Genomic DNA, 16,642 nt, shown 5'->3' with positions numbered 1-16,642 from the left:
CCCCCCCCCCAGGGACAGACCAGTTGCCTGAGAGAGGAGCTGAGTCTGAGCCGGGAAGGGGATGAATGGGCGGTGCTCAGCTCTGGGGCTGGGGCTGGGGTGTGGCTGGGCAGAGCTAAATGATGATGCCCAAACGAGGCGGTGGCAGGTGGGAGTGGGGGAAGAGGGTGAAGGCTGAGCTAGGCAGGAAGCATCTGCTATTTTCAGCAAGTCCAAATCCCCAGTCCAGGTCACTGACATACCAGGAGACTGGAGAGCTATGGACTGGAGCCTCATCACCTGTGAGCGTTGATTAAACAGACAGTTTTAGAGCACAGATAAAAGGAAGTGGTAAGTGGCTGGAGCCAGTAACAGTTCACCAAGAACATGCTGGAATAAATGTCGTCCTAAATTAAGGATCCTGTATTCGGTCTTGTTCTCTTTGATATTTTCATCAAAGGCTAGAATAATGGCACAGAAAGCTGGATTATCAAATCTGTGAGTGACACAGAGCTGGGAGAGAGCGGGAGTAGATTTAACAGTGGAACCAGGCTTCAACACCCAGAACATCATCAAAAACCTGGAACCAACCAGATGAGATTCTAGTAGCGCTAAGTCAGCAAGATCTTGCACTGACATTAAGAAAAGCAGGGCTTCCCTGGTGGCGCAGTGGTTGAGAGTCCGCCCGCTGATGCGGGGGACATAGCTTCGTGCCCCGGTCCGGGAAGATCCCACATGCCGTGGAGCGGCTGGGCCCGTGAGCCATGGCCGCTGAGCCTGCGCGTCCGGAGCCTGTGCTCTGCAACGGGAGAGGCCACAACAGTGAGAGGCCCGCGTACAGCAAAAGAAAAAGAAAAAGAAAAAGAAAAGCAGCTGCTCAGCTGCCTCGCAGGAAAGATCTGGCTTGAAAGGTACATAACAGGCATTGACTTTTTCTCTTACCCTGGCCTTTGCTACCTGGCATATGCACATTCAAGGGCAGAGAGATGTCCTCAGTCTTCCCCGGCCTGGAAAAATAAGCAGGACATCAGAGAAAGGAGGGAGAATCACTTTAACTCTGAGTTGTCAATCTGGGGGAAGAATGCTGTGGTTCCCTCCTCTCCAGCCTAGCCAGGTGGGGGCAGTGGGCTCCCAGGAATCCCTCATGGAAACTACCAGGAGGGGAGACAGCATCTTCTCCCCAGGTTGGATGTCTACTTAGACATAAACTTGCTGCTCCATCTTCTGCTTATTTGAACAAGGGTGAAGAGCATTGGGGAGGGGTGGCAGGGGTTCCTGGGGGCCATCTGTACTCCCACTGACTGGCATGGTCAGGATGTGGGAGTGTCCTGTGGACCAAGTGGACACTGGAAGTTGGCTGGGCCACCTTTGGGTTTTTACCAATCCAGCCTGCTCCACCCAAGAGGGCAGGCTGTGGGGCCAGAGGAGGCTGCGGGGGGACCCCCATGGGCTAGAGCCTGTGGGGACACTGGGTTGCCCCTCCGTGGAACAGGGTGACGAAGACGCTCCTGTGTGGGTTCTGAAAACCCCACACCGAGCCCTGGAGAGCCAGCATTGGGAGCCAGGCCACACGGAGGGCTTCCACTGTCTTTTTTTTTTTTTTTTTTTTTTTTTTTTTTAAGTCTTTATTGAATTTGTTACAATATTGCTTCTGTTTTATGTTTTGATTTTCTGGCCATGAGGCATGTGGGATCTTAGTTCCCTTACAAGGGATGGAACCTGCACCCCCTTCACTGGAAGGCAAAGTCTTAACCACTGGACCACCAGGGAAGCCCCCTCCATTGTCTTTTTAATTCCTCTCCCCAGCCTGAGACTGCGGGAGGGCCAGAAATAGAAGGAGGGGGCTGGAGGGAAGAGCATGCCTCCTCCCCTTTCTAAGTCCCTTTGGCTGAAGGATGGTCTATTCTGGGAACAGGGAGAATATGAGCATTAAAATGGATCTGAGATTAAAGTTTTAAACTGGACTAGACTGGGGTCTCCCCTTTTTTTTTTTTTTTTTTTTTTTTTTTTTTAAGTCTTTATTGAATTTGTTACAATATTGCTTCTGTTTTATGTTTTGATTTTCTGGCCATGAGGCATGTGGGATCTTAGTTCCCTTACAAGGGATGGAACCTGCACCCCCTTCACTGGAAGGCAAAGTCTTAACCACTGGACCACCAGGGAAGCCCCCTCCATTGTCTTTTTAATTCCTCTCCCCAGCCTGAGACTGCGGGAGGGCCAGAAATAGAAGGAGGGGGCTGGAGGGAAGAGCATGCCTCCTCCCCTTTCTAAGTCCCTTTGGCTGAAGGATGGTCTATTCTGGGAACAGGGAGAATATGAGCATTAAAATGGATCTGAGATTAAAGTTTTAAACTGGACTAGACTGGACTGGACTTCCTTATACCCAAGAGTGACCACAAAGCTCTGGGATTAACCCCAGCTGATATTTAAGAGACAGAAATGGGAAACTCAAGCTAGTGTTGCTAAAGGCTGTGAAGGGAGGAAAAACAAAGCCATTTCTCCCTTGGGGTCCACCAGGTTCAGACAGTACAACAATCCTGTTGCGGGAGCCTGAGAGCCATGGGGCTTTCAGCTGCCAGTAATGGAAAACCAATCTGGGTCTTACACTTTTTGTTTTCTGTGACGAGACAGCCTGAGGTCAGGGCCTCCAGGGGCCGCTCACTGTCACAGTGACAAATAAGCTCTCCATCTTCTCCCTCTGCCGTCCCCACTGTGCCCATGATGCCTTCTCTCACGGCTGTCACTACTCCAGGCATCACACAAAGACCTGGCAAGGTCCAGTCAAAGTAGAGTGGCATTTCCTCCCTTGTGATTTCTTTTAGGAAAGCCTCTCCTAGTAGCCCCCAGCAGACTTCTCTGAAGAACCCATTAACCATAATGGAACACACTCGTACTAATTCAGTCTTTGGAAAGCTGCTTGAGGTCACCGTGATTGGCTCATCTCCTGGAACAGGCGTTGAGGGAGGGTCAGCACCTGAGGAATGTCTCCCTCTGCCATCAAGGCAGAAGGGCGCAAGGATGGCTCTTGATTAGGTAACCAGTAGTGTCTGTCACAGTGGTTCACACGACAAGCTCCGGGAAAGTTTTGGTGGGCTGCAAGCTCAGCGTGAGGTGGCTGCCCATATGTCAGATGTGCTCTTAGGCTGCATTAATAGGAACATCCAGAGCAAGGGAGGGGATGCTCATCACCTCTGTGCAGCTGGACCACACATGATGGATCAAACTCCTGGGGAAGAAGTAAGCTGAATCTCTTCCAGAGAAGGGCTGGTGAGAGGTCCAGATGTACTGTTTACGGAGGTGTGGCTGAAAGAATAGGACATTTAACCTGGAGAAGACTCGGCGGTACCTGTCCACGTGGGGAGCCATCTTGAATCCTTTAGAGCAGTGCCCGAAACAGAGGGAATTACTTCCTGTGGCTCCAGAACGCACAGCCAGAACTGGAAGCAGTTCTTGTCTCAATAGAAAGAATATGGTCAATGTCTCCATATGGTCATTAGAGCTGCTTTTTCAGTGAATGAAGGGGCGGCCTCAGAGAGCAAGGGTCCTGTAAACCGAGGCTGTGTGGCCTGGTAGGGAAGATGTTGAGGCAATTCTTGTTTTGTAGGGAGGCTGGACTAGATGTATTCCAGGCACGGGTGTGCACTGGAAAGTGCCTGAGCATTAGAGCCAGAGGGTCTTGTTTTGTAGGGAGGCTGGACTAGATGTATTCCAGGCACGGGTGTGCACTGGAAAGTGCCTGAGCATTAGAGCCAGAGGGTCCTGGGTGCGGCTTTGCCACTTACTATCTGTGTGACCTTGGGCAAGTCACTTAACCTCTCTGAGTCTTACCTTTCTCATCTACCAAAATGAGGGTAACAGCACCTGCCTCACAGGGTGGTTGTGAGATTTGTAAAGTCTGTGGCACATAGTAGGTGCTCAATAATGAACATACCCTTGATTCTCGGGCATGTCCTTTACCTTTGGAGAGAGGCTGGCACAGTACACTTCTGGCAGCCAAAAGTTTCCTTAGAAGTTTTGGTGGCCTGAAATAAGGGCAGAATGAGAGTTTTTACGACAAAGGTGAGGACAAAGTACAACACAGCCCAGGCCAGGCTCCCTGCTCCATCGGCACCCTCAGTCTCCCCGGTTGGACCTGTGCAATCTGGAAGGACAGTACCTCTCAAACCCTGATGCTGGGTCCAGAACAAGCCCAGGGCTGTGGGCCTTATTCCTACCACTCTGATCCGGTAGTCAGACCAGAATACTCTGTAGCCAGGGAGGACCTGTTCACGTGTTCCCTCTTCAGGGAGGAAGAGTGCTGACTTAGGGACTTGGCCTGGGTCAAAGTCACGACCTTCTCCCAGGGATCCTGTGGCCTTTCCAGCTGAAGGGCGGGGGTTGTTATTAAGGGCATTGTGCTGCCCTTAATCCAAAGTCCATGGCTCTGGACAAAGTTTGCTCAGGGCTCATGGTGAAGTGGGTAAAATGTTCATGACTCCTCGTCTCCTTCTGCTAATAGGTTCTGTGAGTCACATCCACCTGGGCCTCCCCAACCCATGGGAACCAGCCTGGCACACTGTGGGGGACACTTGGGGCCCAGAGGTACTGGGGCACACAGGGAGCCAGCACAACCATCAACAATATGGAAGTGAATGTGGAACAATGCCGGCTCTCAGGACCTTAAGTCTTTCTTTAGTTCTGTCATCTGTAAAATGGGAGTGTTAATCCTCACCTAAATCACAGAGTTGTCCAACGAACCAAGGAGAGAATGAAGTGAGAGGGCTTTGTAAATGGAAAACGCCCTTAGTGTGGATTTTCAGGGAGTTCACGGCCAGAGAAGATCATGGAGTCAATTCCATCACAGCCCCAGTCCTAAGGGTGGCACTACCCACAAGGACCTCCCCTGCAGCTGGGTGAATGAGCGGCGGGGCTGTGAGTCTCCTGGTGTGTGTCCAGATGTAGATGTGGGAAATTTCCAGCATGACAGTGAGAGTGACTCAACCTCAGAGATTAGCAATTAGCAGCTTTCATCTGAAATCAGAGTCAGAGAAGGCTGGGCCCCTGCTCTGTGTGTGTGTGTGGGGAGGGAGTGTGGAAAGTGAAGCTATCAGATACCAATCCTGGCTACACTGCTATCTTGCCTCTTGGCCTTGAGCATCTCACTTCCTCTCTCTGAACCAAAATCCCTTCCTCTGAGAAAGAGGAGCTGGACCAGAAATCTAGAGGAGTGTGTGTGTGTGTGATGCTTTGCAAACTTTGACCAAGGTGGCGGCAGTGCCTGGGGCTGTTGTTCCAGCATCATTGGGCAAGAGGAGGGGACTGTGTCCACTACAGACTGGGCTGTTCAAAGGCCCCTTAGGGAAATGAAGTCTCAGCCTTCTAGGCTGAACCCAGCTTCGGGAGTGACAGGGGGGCTTAAGCTTCATGCTACTCAGTGCAGACGGCGAGGTGTGCCCTGAGGTGGGGCTGTTGCTTTTTTCCTCTGACAGTGTGTCTGTTCTGAAGTTCTTCCCTGGCCCTAGACATCCCTTCCCTGCCCCTGGCTTCCTGAGATAAGTTGTAGTGAAGCTAAAAGAAAGAAAGAGCTAAATGGTCTTATCTATGGGAGTGAGAGGACTTAAGATGGAACAGAATTTCTTGGCTGCATCAGGATCTGTCATCTTTGAAGGGAGACATTTTTAGGTTATAGGCTCCCCACTCACCAAGATTCTGAATAAGAAATGACACGTCCTAAACAGCTGTGCGACTTCCACCAAACTTTTGCTGAAGACGTGGACCACCTGGGGACAGGACGCAGCAAGGTGGCTGAGAGCTTACACCTCGGAGCCATCGGGCCTGGGCTCAAATCCCAACTCTGCCACCAGCCCACCGCCTGATCTTGGCAAGTGAGCTACTCCGAGCCTTGGTTTGAGCTGACGTGTAATAGGGAATAAAATATGTATTTCATAATGTCACGGCCTTCAGGAAGGACTTAGCTAAGCTAAGCTCCTTTTGGAATTTATTGAGGGGGTAGGATCAAACTTCTCTCTTCATCAGACAGGTTTCCCTAGATCAGCATTTCCCAAAGCGTGCTCTGTGGGACCTGGGGTGTGAGGAGACGTCGTGCAAACAGAAGGGCTGGTGCTGGGAGTGATTTTGGGCAATGCTGTGAGTTTAAGCACAGATGAACAGCTGTGTCTGCTGCTGGGCTTTTCAGAACCTTCACTGGGCTAAGATGTCTCGGGAAGCTCCACACTTGAGCGATGTGTGCAGTGTTGCCCCAGATTCATCTGACCAGGGAACTCTTTTCGCCACAAGGTAAACCATGGGACACATTTTGGGAGGAGTTCCATTGCAGACCTTTTTCTCTCTCAGCTCCCAGGAAGCTTCTGTTTCCATTTGAGGCTGGCACAGAGGAACCACATCAGTCAGAGTCTTGGTATATTTATACCCCACCCCGCTCTGGGGTGCTGGTTTTCTATTTTTGTTTTGCTGTACATATATTTTTTTAGTGCAGGATGCCTCAGAGGCTGTGTGGAAGTGAGGAGGGCGGGGATGGCATCACCTGGAGATAAAGAGCCCACGGTAGGACCGAGGGCAATTCTGAGCCATTAGGAGCTGTGGGCAGGGGCTGGGGTGCAGGTCACTGCAGCCACGATTCTGATCACCCCTCGGAAGACTGGGATGACTGCAGCCCCTTGGGGAATTCCTTCGAATTCTGATTATTTCACCCTAGGCAATGAAGAAAGGAGGGCAAATGTCAGCAAGTTTATGTCCTGTAGGAACTGCTTAGGAAAGTCAAAGCGATATTGGACTGGTCACTGCTGACCTCAAAAATGACATTGTTTAACTTAGCTCTTCTAAGAAAGACAGAGGCAGATAGGCCGTGGGCAGGAAGCCCTGGCTTTTGATGAGGTGGTCTTAGGTGCGGTGAGCCAATGGGAGCTCAGGGCCGGTTGTGCCGTGGCCACCCCAAGGGCCGAAGGCCAAGCAGTGTGTCCCAGGGGCCTGCCTGCAGCTCCAAGGAGCAGCCAGGAGGGCCGTCACACAAGGCTTGGCTGTGTCCTGCCTCCTGCAGGTGCCACCACTTCTTTCTTCGACCCCTGGATCCCCAGTAAATAGGTTTCTCTCTGTATTTTTCAACTGACCTATGTGGGTGGGTGGGAGGACTGGGATAAAGCAGCCTTACCCACACTGCCTTTATTTCTCTAGTGTATTTCAATCTGCAGGGAGCAAACCATTAATGGGGAGAGAAATCAATTTAGTGGGTTGTGACCAGCATTTTATAACATGAACTAGAATAGAAAGTATTGGAATGCATTGGCTGTAGTAGGGGTTAAGTATTGTTTCATGAAAGAAAGACAGACAGGGAGATAGGCATGGGTTGTGGTGTCAAAGGCCACTGTGGATTGTACTCAGTGACATCTGGAAGCCACTGGCTAGCTGATTCCAGGCGCTGGCATCACTTCAGGATGCATCTGCTTCCGGGTCTATCCTGGGCCCTGGGGCCCAGTCCCAGGCTGAGTTGTCCCTCCACACCCAGAGGAAAATGTACCTGGAAGAGAGGTGCCCGCGATGTATCTCATCCCTGAGCTGCGTCTGCTGGGTGTGTCCTCAGACCCCAGAGGGGGAGTGGCCACTCCCTGGCAGTGCCAAGGGTACACGATGACAGAGGCGGCTGAGCCTGACCCTGGTCTCCATGGACAGCATTTATTAGGCGCCATTCTCAGTGTGAAGACAGATAGGCAGGAGGGGCTGAAGAAGGGAGGCCGTGGCAGCTGCGGCCTGTGGGGTCCAGGGGCTGCCCGGGGTGAGGGTGTGGGCGCGGGGGCATGTCACCCACACGTATTGCATATTCTGTGGCAGTGTGCCCAGGCATAAGGCATTGGGGAAGCAGAAAGGCTGCCTTCAGTGGGAGGGGGTGAGGGAGAAGCAACACCGGCCTTCCAGTTCCCTAGGAAAGACCTGGCCGGAGACTGAGCAGTCTGCCGTGCTCCGCGAGGGCCATTCGGCCTCCTTCCCCACCATCTCCCTACAACTTTGGTCGTGGCTCCCTTGGGACTGACGGGACAGGACCCCTCGAGGGCAGGGTCTCACACCGGACAGAGGCACCCCAACATAAACATAGAGGGCAGCCCCAGGTCCTGGGCCCTGCTCTCTGTGGCACCTGGGCAGCCAGATGCTCCACACTGAGACGGCACTCACACACAGGCCAGGCCAGACTTCCCTCCCAGTGGTGCCCAGAGGCCGGAGCGCAGGGTCAGGGTGGAGCTAAGGCTGATCACCCTGGGGTCCTCCACTACACCTTCCCTGAATGCCAGGGCTGGCCTTGCTCAGCAGCGTTAAGGAGCTGACACGGGAACAGTAAGAGGGTGCAGCTGGAGGGGGAGAGGCCCCTCACCCATCCTTGATACTGTCTGAGTCACGGTCCCAGCTCTAGCTCTGGGCCCTGACCGTGGAGCCTAGGGTCTCACCTCCAACTGCTGCTCTGTACCTGGGCTTCTGGGTTGCAGGTGGGGTAGGCAGGGGGTACACCTGGGAGGAGCATTCCTTGCTGCAGCTATGGCTTATCTCTAGCTACTTGGGACACAGGCACCAACACTGGTTGTGGGGTCAGGGTTCACGTCCCAAGGAGGATATGCCTGCCAGCCCTCTAGGCTGCTCTGCCCAATTCCCCAACTCCTAGAGCTCTAGCTCCTGGCCTTTCTGCTGTCAGTCCCAGCTCTGCTTATCTGGCCCTAAGGACTCCCCTGTTTGTAAGTAGGAAGTTCATTGACTGAGTGGTCCTACCCTGCTTCAGCAGCCCGCTCAGAGCCCTGCCTCGTGGCCAAGCAGTAGAGCAGCTGAGTCTAGCACTGGCTCAGTCCTGGGCTCTGGTTCTGGTCTAAGGCCCAGTTGCCCACACAATGCCAGGGTGTGCAGGCTGGGAACTTTGCTTTCAAAGAGTGGGAAGAGGAGTCGAAAAAAAGAGCACTTAGGCTCAGAACAAACAGCCTGGGTTCTTGCTCCCCTCTGCCTTTTGCTGTGTCACCTTGGGCAAGTCACGTCACCTGTCTGGGTCTCAGTGTCACCTGTAAATTTGGGATGACAACTCCTGCCCTGGTGACCTAACTGGGGTGTGGTGAGAATCAAACGAATGGGTAGTCAGGACAGGGTTTTCACACTCATTTCACGGATCTAAGAGTTGGTTATTAGCAGCAGCGGCCAGTGATGGCAAGGAGCAAGTTTTCTGTTTGATTTCAAGGGCAGTGTCTGGAAGGCTGGACTCCCTCTGGCCCCACATGAGGATGTGACTGGAGGCCAGTTAGCTCTCACCTACCAAGGGGACCACCCTGCAGACTGTTGGGCCCCTGCCTCCCCCTTCCCTTCTCCACCCCTTCTGCAGCCTGCCTGTCCTTGCTTCCATCTGCCTGCCCTCTGGGGACTAGCTTTAGGGACTGCTGGGTTTCCATTTCCTCCATAACTGCAAAGCCATGCAAAACAACACAAAAGGTAGTGGGAGACTGGGAGACACAGCTGGGGATGAGGAAGGGGAGTGGGACTGAGTGGGGTGACCTCGACAAAGACACCCTGACTTTTGGAGCCAAGGGAACGTGGGAGACCTGGCAGGACAGAGGTATAAATAGAGATGCAAACTTACACGGAACACGAAGTTCCCTCCGTAAGGGACAGGGGGAGGGGTGATGGTCTGGTTACCAGCAGGGCCTCTGCGAACTGAGGAGCTCCTTATTTTTCCAAAGGGATGGGAGGCTCCCAGCTTCTGCCTTCCCTCCCCGACCCCCCCCCCCACAAGTTTCACATTTCTCGGAATTTGCAGGGCGCAGATGCGGGCTCCAGGGGTCCTCAGAGCCCCGGCTCCTGCCGGCTGATGCAAGCAGGCACAGTCGGAGATGGGGGGCGGGGGGAGGGTGGTGAGGGGTGTAGGGGCGCCAAAGGCGGCTGGGGCGGTCTCTTCGCCGACCCCGCTGCTCCTCCGGGCAGGAGCCCCCCGCCCCGCCCGTGCTCCCAGGTGCTCCAGGCCCCGCAAGGCGTTCACACAGAGCTCCTGCGCTTCATGAGGCTGCGGAAGGTGGACAGGCTGTGCAGGCCCGTAGACACGGAGCTGATGGCTGAGCGCTGCGCCCCGCTGCAGAGGCAGCGGTGCGAGGGCGTGTCGCTGTAGCGGCCGCCGCCTCCCGGCGACGAGTGGCTCTGCTCGACGCACGTGTCGGACGTGGAGAGGTCCCGCGGGATGATCATGGGGATGGAGTACTGCAGCTTCTCGCGGCTCTTGTACCAGAGGCACGAGCACATGGACTGGAAGTGCAGCACCTCGGCGTAGACGTTGCGGAAGCCGCCGCCGCCGCCGCCGCCTGCCGCAGCCGTGGACGAGGCGGTGTCCGTGGTGTGCGCGCTGCCGCCCGCGCCGCCCGCGCCGCCCGCGCCGCCGCCCGCCTGCCCGTTGCGCGTGAGCAGCGCGCGGTGCTCGGCGTCGCGCTTCTCGTCCTCGGCGTTCATGGTCATGAAGCGCAGCACCACGAGGTTGAGGAAGGCGCCGATGACGGTGAGGCCCGTGAGGATGTAGACGAAGCTGAAGGCCACGTACTGCGGCTGCGTCTGCAGCGCCTGGTCCTTCTGCAGCGCCACGTAGTCGCCGAAGCCGATAGTGGTGAGCGTGATGAAGCAATAGTAATAGGCCTGGAAGAAGGTCCAGTGCTCGTAGTAGGAGAAGGCGGCGGCGCCGATGCACAGCGTGCTAATGCACGAGAAGAAGCCGATGAGCACCATGTTGGCCATGGACACGTCCGCGCGCCGCATGCCCAGCCCCCTCTTGGCGCGGTGCAGCAGGTACTTGACGAAGGTGTTGATGCGCTCGCCCAGGCTCTGGAACATGACCAGCGTGAGCGGGATGCCCAGCAGCGCGTAGAACATGCAGAACACCTTGCCGCCGTCGGTGCTGGGCGCTGCGTGGCCGTAGCCTGGGGGAAAAAGGGGAAGAGGAGAGAAAACACGTGCTACGGGACTGCCCTTCCAGAAACCTGCCTCCCTTCCCCCTACTCTCCCCTCTCCTTCCCCAGCCTCGCAGAGTCTGGCCTCATTTTCCTTTGGCCGAAGAGAGGACGACTCACAGTTATGGGTGCATCCTTGTCCCTAGGCACTGTGCTAGTTCCTGGCTGATGATTTCTCACTTACTATCATGACCACTCCAGGGGGTAGGTAGGAAGGAAAGAGGAAGCAGGGAGGGTTAAGTGACTTTTCTGGGGTCACACTGTTTGGAGGCAGAGCAACCTGCGTTTGAATTAGAGTCTGTTTGGCTTCAAAGACCCGACCATTTTCTCTACCCAGAATAGGAGCTGACTCGTGCTGCTGTTGGGAACTTAGTCTAGAGGCAGCGTGGATAGCATGAAACAGTACTGGCAAGTCAGTTGGGATACCTGGATTCTAGTTTAGTGTCTGTGGGCTTTGGACTTGTTCCTTGTCGTCTCTGGGCCTCGGTTTCCTTGACTCTGAGGGGTGGAGGTTGGACTGAATGAGTCCTGCATCCTGTGATTCAGTGTGAAGGGAGGGACCCTGGGGGGTCCTTGATGATTTCCTTGCTTCCAGCCAAAGCTTATGGGGATAGTTCGCCCCTGGGGCCCACCAGGCTCCCAGAGGCAGCTGGCCCACCCGTGTCAGAGGAGGAGAAAGGAGACAGTGCCCTCCCCCCATGAATTAGTGTTCCAGAGTCCTCATCAAACCCTCTGTGGGGCCCTGGGATCATCCTCTATGCCTGGCCCCAATGTAGGGTCTCTCCTCATGGGGATGCGGCATTGCCTTTGTCAAAGCAAGGGTCCTGGTTGTCCTTCCAGGTGTTACTATCACCAGTCAGACAGTCTCAACCCTATCACGCCCTACCATGCCCCTCAGCCCTCACCCAGCCAGGAGCCAGGCAGAGGCAAAGCCTCCCTCTGAGCCAACCATCCCATGGCCTAAGTCAAGAGTTATGCCTGGAGACCTAGAGAGGGAAGGACACTAGATGGGAACTCAGAAGCCCTAGGCACAAGTTCTGGCCCTGTCACTAGTGGCTGTGTGACCTTGGGCAAATTACTCTCCCTCTCTGAGCATGTTTCCTCATTTGTAAAATTGCTGCTGGTCCTGGCCCTGCTTCCTTCACTGAGCTATTAAGATATTTATTACTTTTATTAACAGGATTATTATAATAAAGTAATGCTTTCCATTTTTCCCACCTTTTTAAACCTTATCAAAACTTAACCGAGTGCTTCCCTGGTGGCACAGTGGTTAAGAATCTGCCTGCCAATGCAGGGGACACGGGTTTGAGCCCTGTTCCAGGAAGATACCACATGCCGCGGAGCAGCTAAGCCTGTGTGCCACCACTACTGAGCCTGCGCTCTAGAGCCCACGAGCCACACTACTGAGCCTGCATGCCACAACTACTGAAGCCCAAGCACCTAGAGCCCATGCTCCGCAACAACAGAAGCCACCACAATGAGAAGCCCGAGCACTGCAACGAAGAGTAGCCCCTGCTCGCCGCAACTAGAGAAAGCCTGCGCCCAGCAACAAAGACCCAATGCAGCCAAAAGTAAAATAAATTTAAAAAAATTTAAAAAAACAAAAAACTTAAAAATGCTGCTGCTTCTCTGCAGCCATCCTGGGTTGCTCACAGCTGGAAGTGATCCCTGCTTTGAGTGGCACTGAGAATGTTCAGCTTTGAAGTCCAGGGCCAGTACTACCACCATCCCCTACTCTGTCACTCACATATGTAAATACATATGTACAGCTAAATACTAGCTTGGGGTGGGTGGGGGTGGGCACTGCTGGACTTTGTCATGTTCCTCCCTACCCCCACCCACTGCCAGTCATGACCATGGGCTATGCCCAAAATATGTTTGATGAATTGATGGCAAGGCAGGATACCATCTGCTTTGGTATGGGATCTGAATTAAAATCCTGACTCTGCCATGGACTGTGTGTTTTCTAAAAAAGAAAACCTCTCTGAGCCTTAGTTTCCACATCTGTAAATAGGGGCTAATAAGTAGCACCTGTATCACAGGACTTTTAGGGAGAAATAAGTGAGATAATGTGTATAACACTTAGCACGGAGTCTGGTACATATCAAGCGCTCAGTAACAGCTCACAACGAAGTGCCAGGTTTCCCTCACATTTCCAAGAGATCACCTGGGCTGGCAGACAGCTCTTTTCTAGTAAACTTGCCTATGCCTGGCCCCAATGTAGGGTCTCTCCTCTCTGTCAGCCTAAAGCCATGTGAATCTTAAAGCTCAGGGAGGTCGGGGGACTGCTGCTGGGGTGTGTGAGGCTGTGGGCCGCCCTTAGAATGGGCTCCCCTGCTCCCTGACCGTGGCATCTAGCTGGTGACTGTGTCACCCTTTGCCAGGGGCCTGGATAGCTGAGCTCTTGAGCTGCCATGCCTGGCCCGTCTGCACCCCAGCAGGGTGAGAACAGATTGTGCCCGCCAGCTCGGCCACAGCAGCCAGACCACAGCTCACCTCGACAGCTGGGCAGGCTCCGAGTCAGAGCAGCTCATCATCCTGCCCTTCCCTGTCCCCCAGGCTGGCGCAGCATAGGATGCGGGGGAGGGCACAGCACTGTGGCCACGGCTGAACAGGGATAGGGAGGCATGGACCAGCCCTGGCTTGACCACAGGCTGGCTGTGTGACATTGGGCAAATCCGTTCCCCTCTTTGGACCTCTCTTGTCTGCTCTGCACTCTGGGGGGTTGAGCTACCGCTGTTAATCCCCACCCTGGCCACCACTGCCAGAGCTGCTGTCAGAAGTAAAGGAGAGGGAATTCCCTGGCAGTCCAGTGGTTAGGACTACACACTTCCACTGCCAGGGCCCCAGGTTTGATACCTGGTCAGGGAACTAAGATCTCGCAAGCCGCATGGCGCAGCCAAAAATAAAAGGAGTAAAGGAGAGACTGGATGTAAAAGTACTTTGGAACCTGTGGAGTTCACGACAGAAGGAGCAGTGAGGGGACTCACAGGGGAAAGTCGGCCTGAAAGTGCAGTCCTGAGTGGCAGGCAGCCCTTGATGGGGTCAGGCAGCTACATCCCAGCGTCAGGGAAAAGGAACCCCTCTCTCCACCATTGCACCTCACCTGTGTCTGTTCATAAGCTGTAACTGCCCCCCGGTCCACCATCCTTTAGGAAAACCCAGTGCCTGCCGGCCTGGCAGCCTCACTACCCGCTGTGGGCTGCCCAGACAGTGGCCGCTCTGCCACGGCCACTGTCCTGTCCAGTGTTGCCCCACCTATGGGGTCTGGTTCCCTCCAGGGCCCACCCTCACTTCCTACCACACGCTGAGGCCGCAGATCTTATCCTTCAGATACATTTTTAACTTTAATTCTCAAAAACTTCCTACAAGGTCATTATTATGACTATCTCCACTTTATAGTTGGAATAATGAAAGCTGGAGAAGCCTCGTGAGTTGGCCAAGGCCACTAGACTTTCTGACTCATCGCTCATTCTGATGCCTCAGAGCCAATTTATCACCCAGGAAGGCTATCAGGATGGGAAACTGAGACCCGGGAAGAGAGCAGTCCATTTGGAGCCTCGACCTCAGCCACTGCCCTGAGCTGGATGGGGCAGAAATGGCAACAGGGGTGCAATGCCAAGGCATTCAGATGCTTCTGCAAGCATCGGGCCTAGGGTCAGCATGCCCCCGCCCCTTCGCCGTTCTATTGTCACTGGGTGAAAGGGCGAGGGAGCTGGGAGGACCTGCTGACGTGGGCACCCAGCTTGGAGGGGCGCCAGCTGGGGTGGAGCCACTCCCAGGGGGCCCTGGAACTTCTGGGAAGTAACTGGGAGTTTGGCAAGGCCTGTCTGCCTGCCAGCAGGCCTGCCGCCTGCCCAGTGCTCAGGCTTGGTTTTTACCAGGGAGAAGGGGCAAAGGGAGTCCCCATTTTCTCCTTCCTGTCCAGCCCTGTGCATCTCAGGATGAGGGGCTCCATCTGTCCTTGTGTATTGCTGACATACACAGATGCTACGCTCCGGGGCTGATTCTCTGAGGATCCTCCCTCATAATAACGTGATGGACCGACCAGCCAGAACTCATGCCCTGACCCTGAGACTCTAGACCCCTGCCTCTCAGAGAGCTGACTGGGGCTGTTCCTGTCCCCTCTTCTCCCAGCTACCCTTCCTGAATCCACCATATGCTCAGAGCCAGAAAGGTCCTTACTGACCATATGGCCCGGTCCTTATATTGTACAGATGAGGTGTTAGAGGCCCAGAGAGGGAGAGTGACCTGCTCAAGATCACACAGCTAGTGAATGGAAGAGCCAGGACTATAACCTGGGATATTCCATTCCAAACTCAATGCTCTGTCCTCTGCCCTATGGCTCAGTATAACCAAGGTTGACCTGTTCATTCAACCAGAGCCCAGCAGCCCCTGCTTGGGAGCAACCCAGCTAAGAGATGGCCTAGAAACCTGGCTGGAGCATAGAATTTACCTGAGGAAGCCAAGTGGCTAGATTTAAAAATTATGTGGCTGGACATAAATATTAATTTTGAATATTTTGAGACAGCAGGAAAAATTAGGTGGGATGGGAGCCCCGGGGCCTTAGTTCTTCTATTTTCCTCCCAGTATCACCAAGGGCCTCAGAAACTGGCTAAAGCTCTGTCTTCCAGGGAGATGCAGAGGGTTGGGGGCCATCCCTCCCTCTTACTGAACTTTTTCTCTCTGTGGACTATTTCCTTCTAGTCGAAGCACAAGTAACCAGTCTGAGCCCTTGGTAATGGCCTTGGCTGGATTGGACTCAGCTGTCTGTTCCCATTGACCTCACATACCTGCCAGCTTGAGTGCCTGACCTCTTACCCCGGCCTGGCTGGCCACAAAGTTAGAAAGCTGACCACAGCCTTGGGTGGAAGAAAGAGCTTGGGACTAGGAAGTGGGAGATCTGGGGGTCTGACCTGGCTCTAACCATAACCAGCTTGTGCCTTGGGCAAGTCCCTTTTCCTTTCTGGGGCTCAATTTTCCTCATCTGTGACATGGAAAGACAGGACAAGATAAAGGGTTCCCACCTTTTCCCCCTGCTATGGATGCCTTTTTTGTTTTTTTGTTCACCCACACCCATTCATACAGTCTAAATTTTTAAATATTTTACATATGAAGTATAATATGTTGATCAGTACAGTGTAGCTACTACCTAGAATAGGCACTGCATAGATAATTGTGAAAAAATGAATTATTTTCCCATCAAAATTAATTAGGAACTCATTTCCCAGTCAGAACTTCCGAATAGCATGGGATAACTGATTCTGAGACTGAATTGTTATTATTATGCTTTTGAATTACTGAAAATGGATATTTCTATTTTCCACGGGGATCTCTGCAGTTTAGTGGCATAGGTGAGAGCAGACTCTGGAGTCAAACAGCTTTCAGCTTTGGCCAGGTTACTTAATCTTCTAAGCGCCTCAGTTTCCTCATCTGTAAAATGGGACTAATGATGCACTTACCTCATAGAGTGGCTCTGGGGATTTGATGAGTTAGTTGACTTAAAATGCTTAGGATGTTGGGATCAATAAATATTAATCATTAGTATGAATATTTGGGGGAACATCAAAATTAGATGGTCTTTAAAGTTCCTTTCAGCACTGACATTCTGAGATCAGTGTTTCCCAAAGGTAATTTCCTGGAATACCAAGTTCATGGACTATTAATAACTGCTGGATGAGAAACATGTTGCTTGGTTAAATGAAATTGCAGGAATG

The 16,642-nt window shown here is 53.4% G+C and overlaps 1 protein-coding gene across 1 annotated transcript in view; it reads right to left on the bottom strand.

Moving 5' to 3' along the window:
* Positions 1-8,977: 8,977 nt before the first annotated feature.
* KCNK3 (potassium two pore domain channel subfamily K member 3) overlaps positions 8,978-16,642 on the bottom strand; it is a 37,661-nt gene continuing 29,996 nt past the window's right edge. The window contains exon 2 of the mRNA XM_007470805.1: positions 8,978-10,895. Coding sequence (XP_007470867.1) covers positions 9,970-10,895 — 926 coding nt within the window. The 3' untranslated portion in view covers positions 8,978-9,969. The remainder of the gene's footprint in view (positions 10,896-16,642) is intronic.

The sequence above is a fragment of the Lipotes vexillifer genome, unplaced genomic scaffold, assembly GCF_000442215.2.
Source record: "Lipotes vexillifer unplaced genomic scaffold, Lipotes_vexillifer_v1.1 scaffold717, whole genome shotgun sequence".
Classification (NCBI taxonomy): domain Eukaryota; kingdom Metazoa; phylum Chordata; class Mammalia; order Artiodactyla; family Lipotidae; genus Lipotes; species Lipotes vexillifer.
Note: the sequence above shows the minus strand (reverse complement) of the source record. Positions and strands in the feature narration are given on the sequence as shown.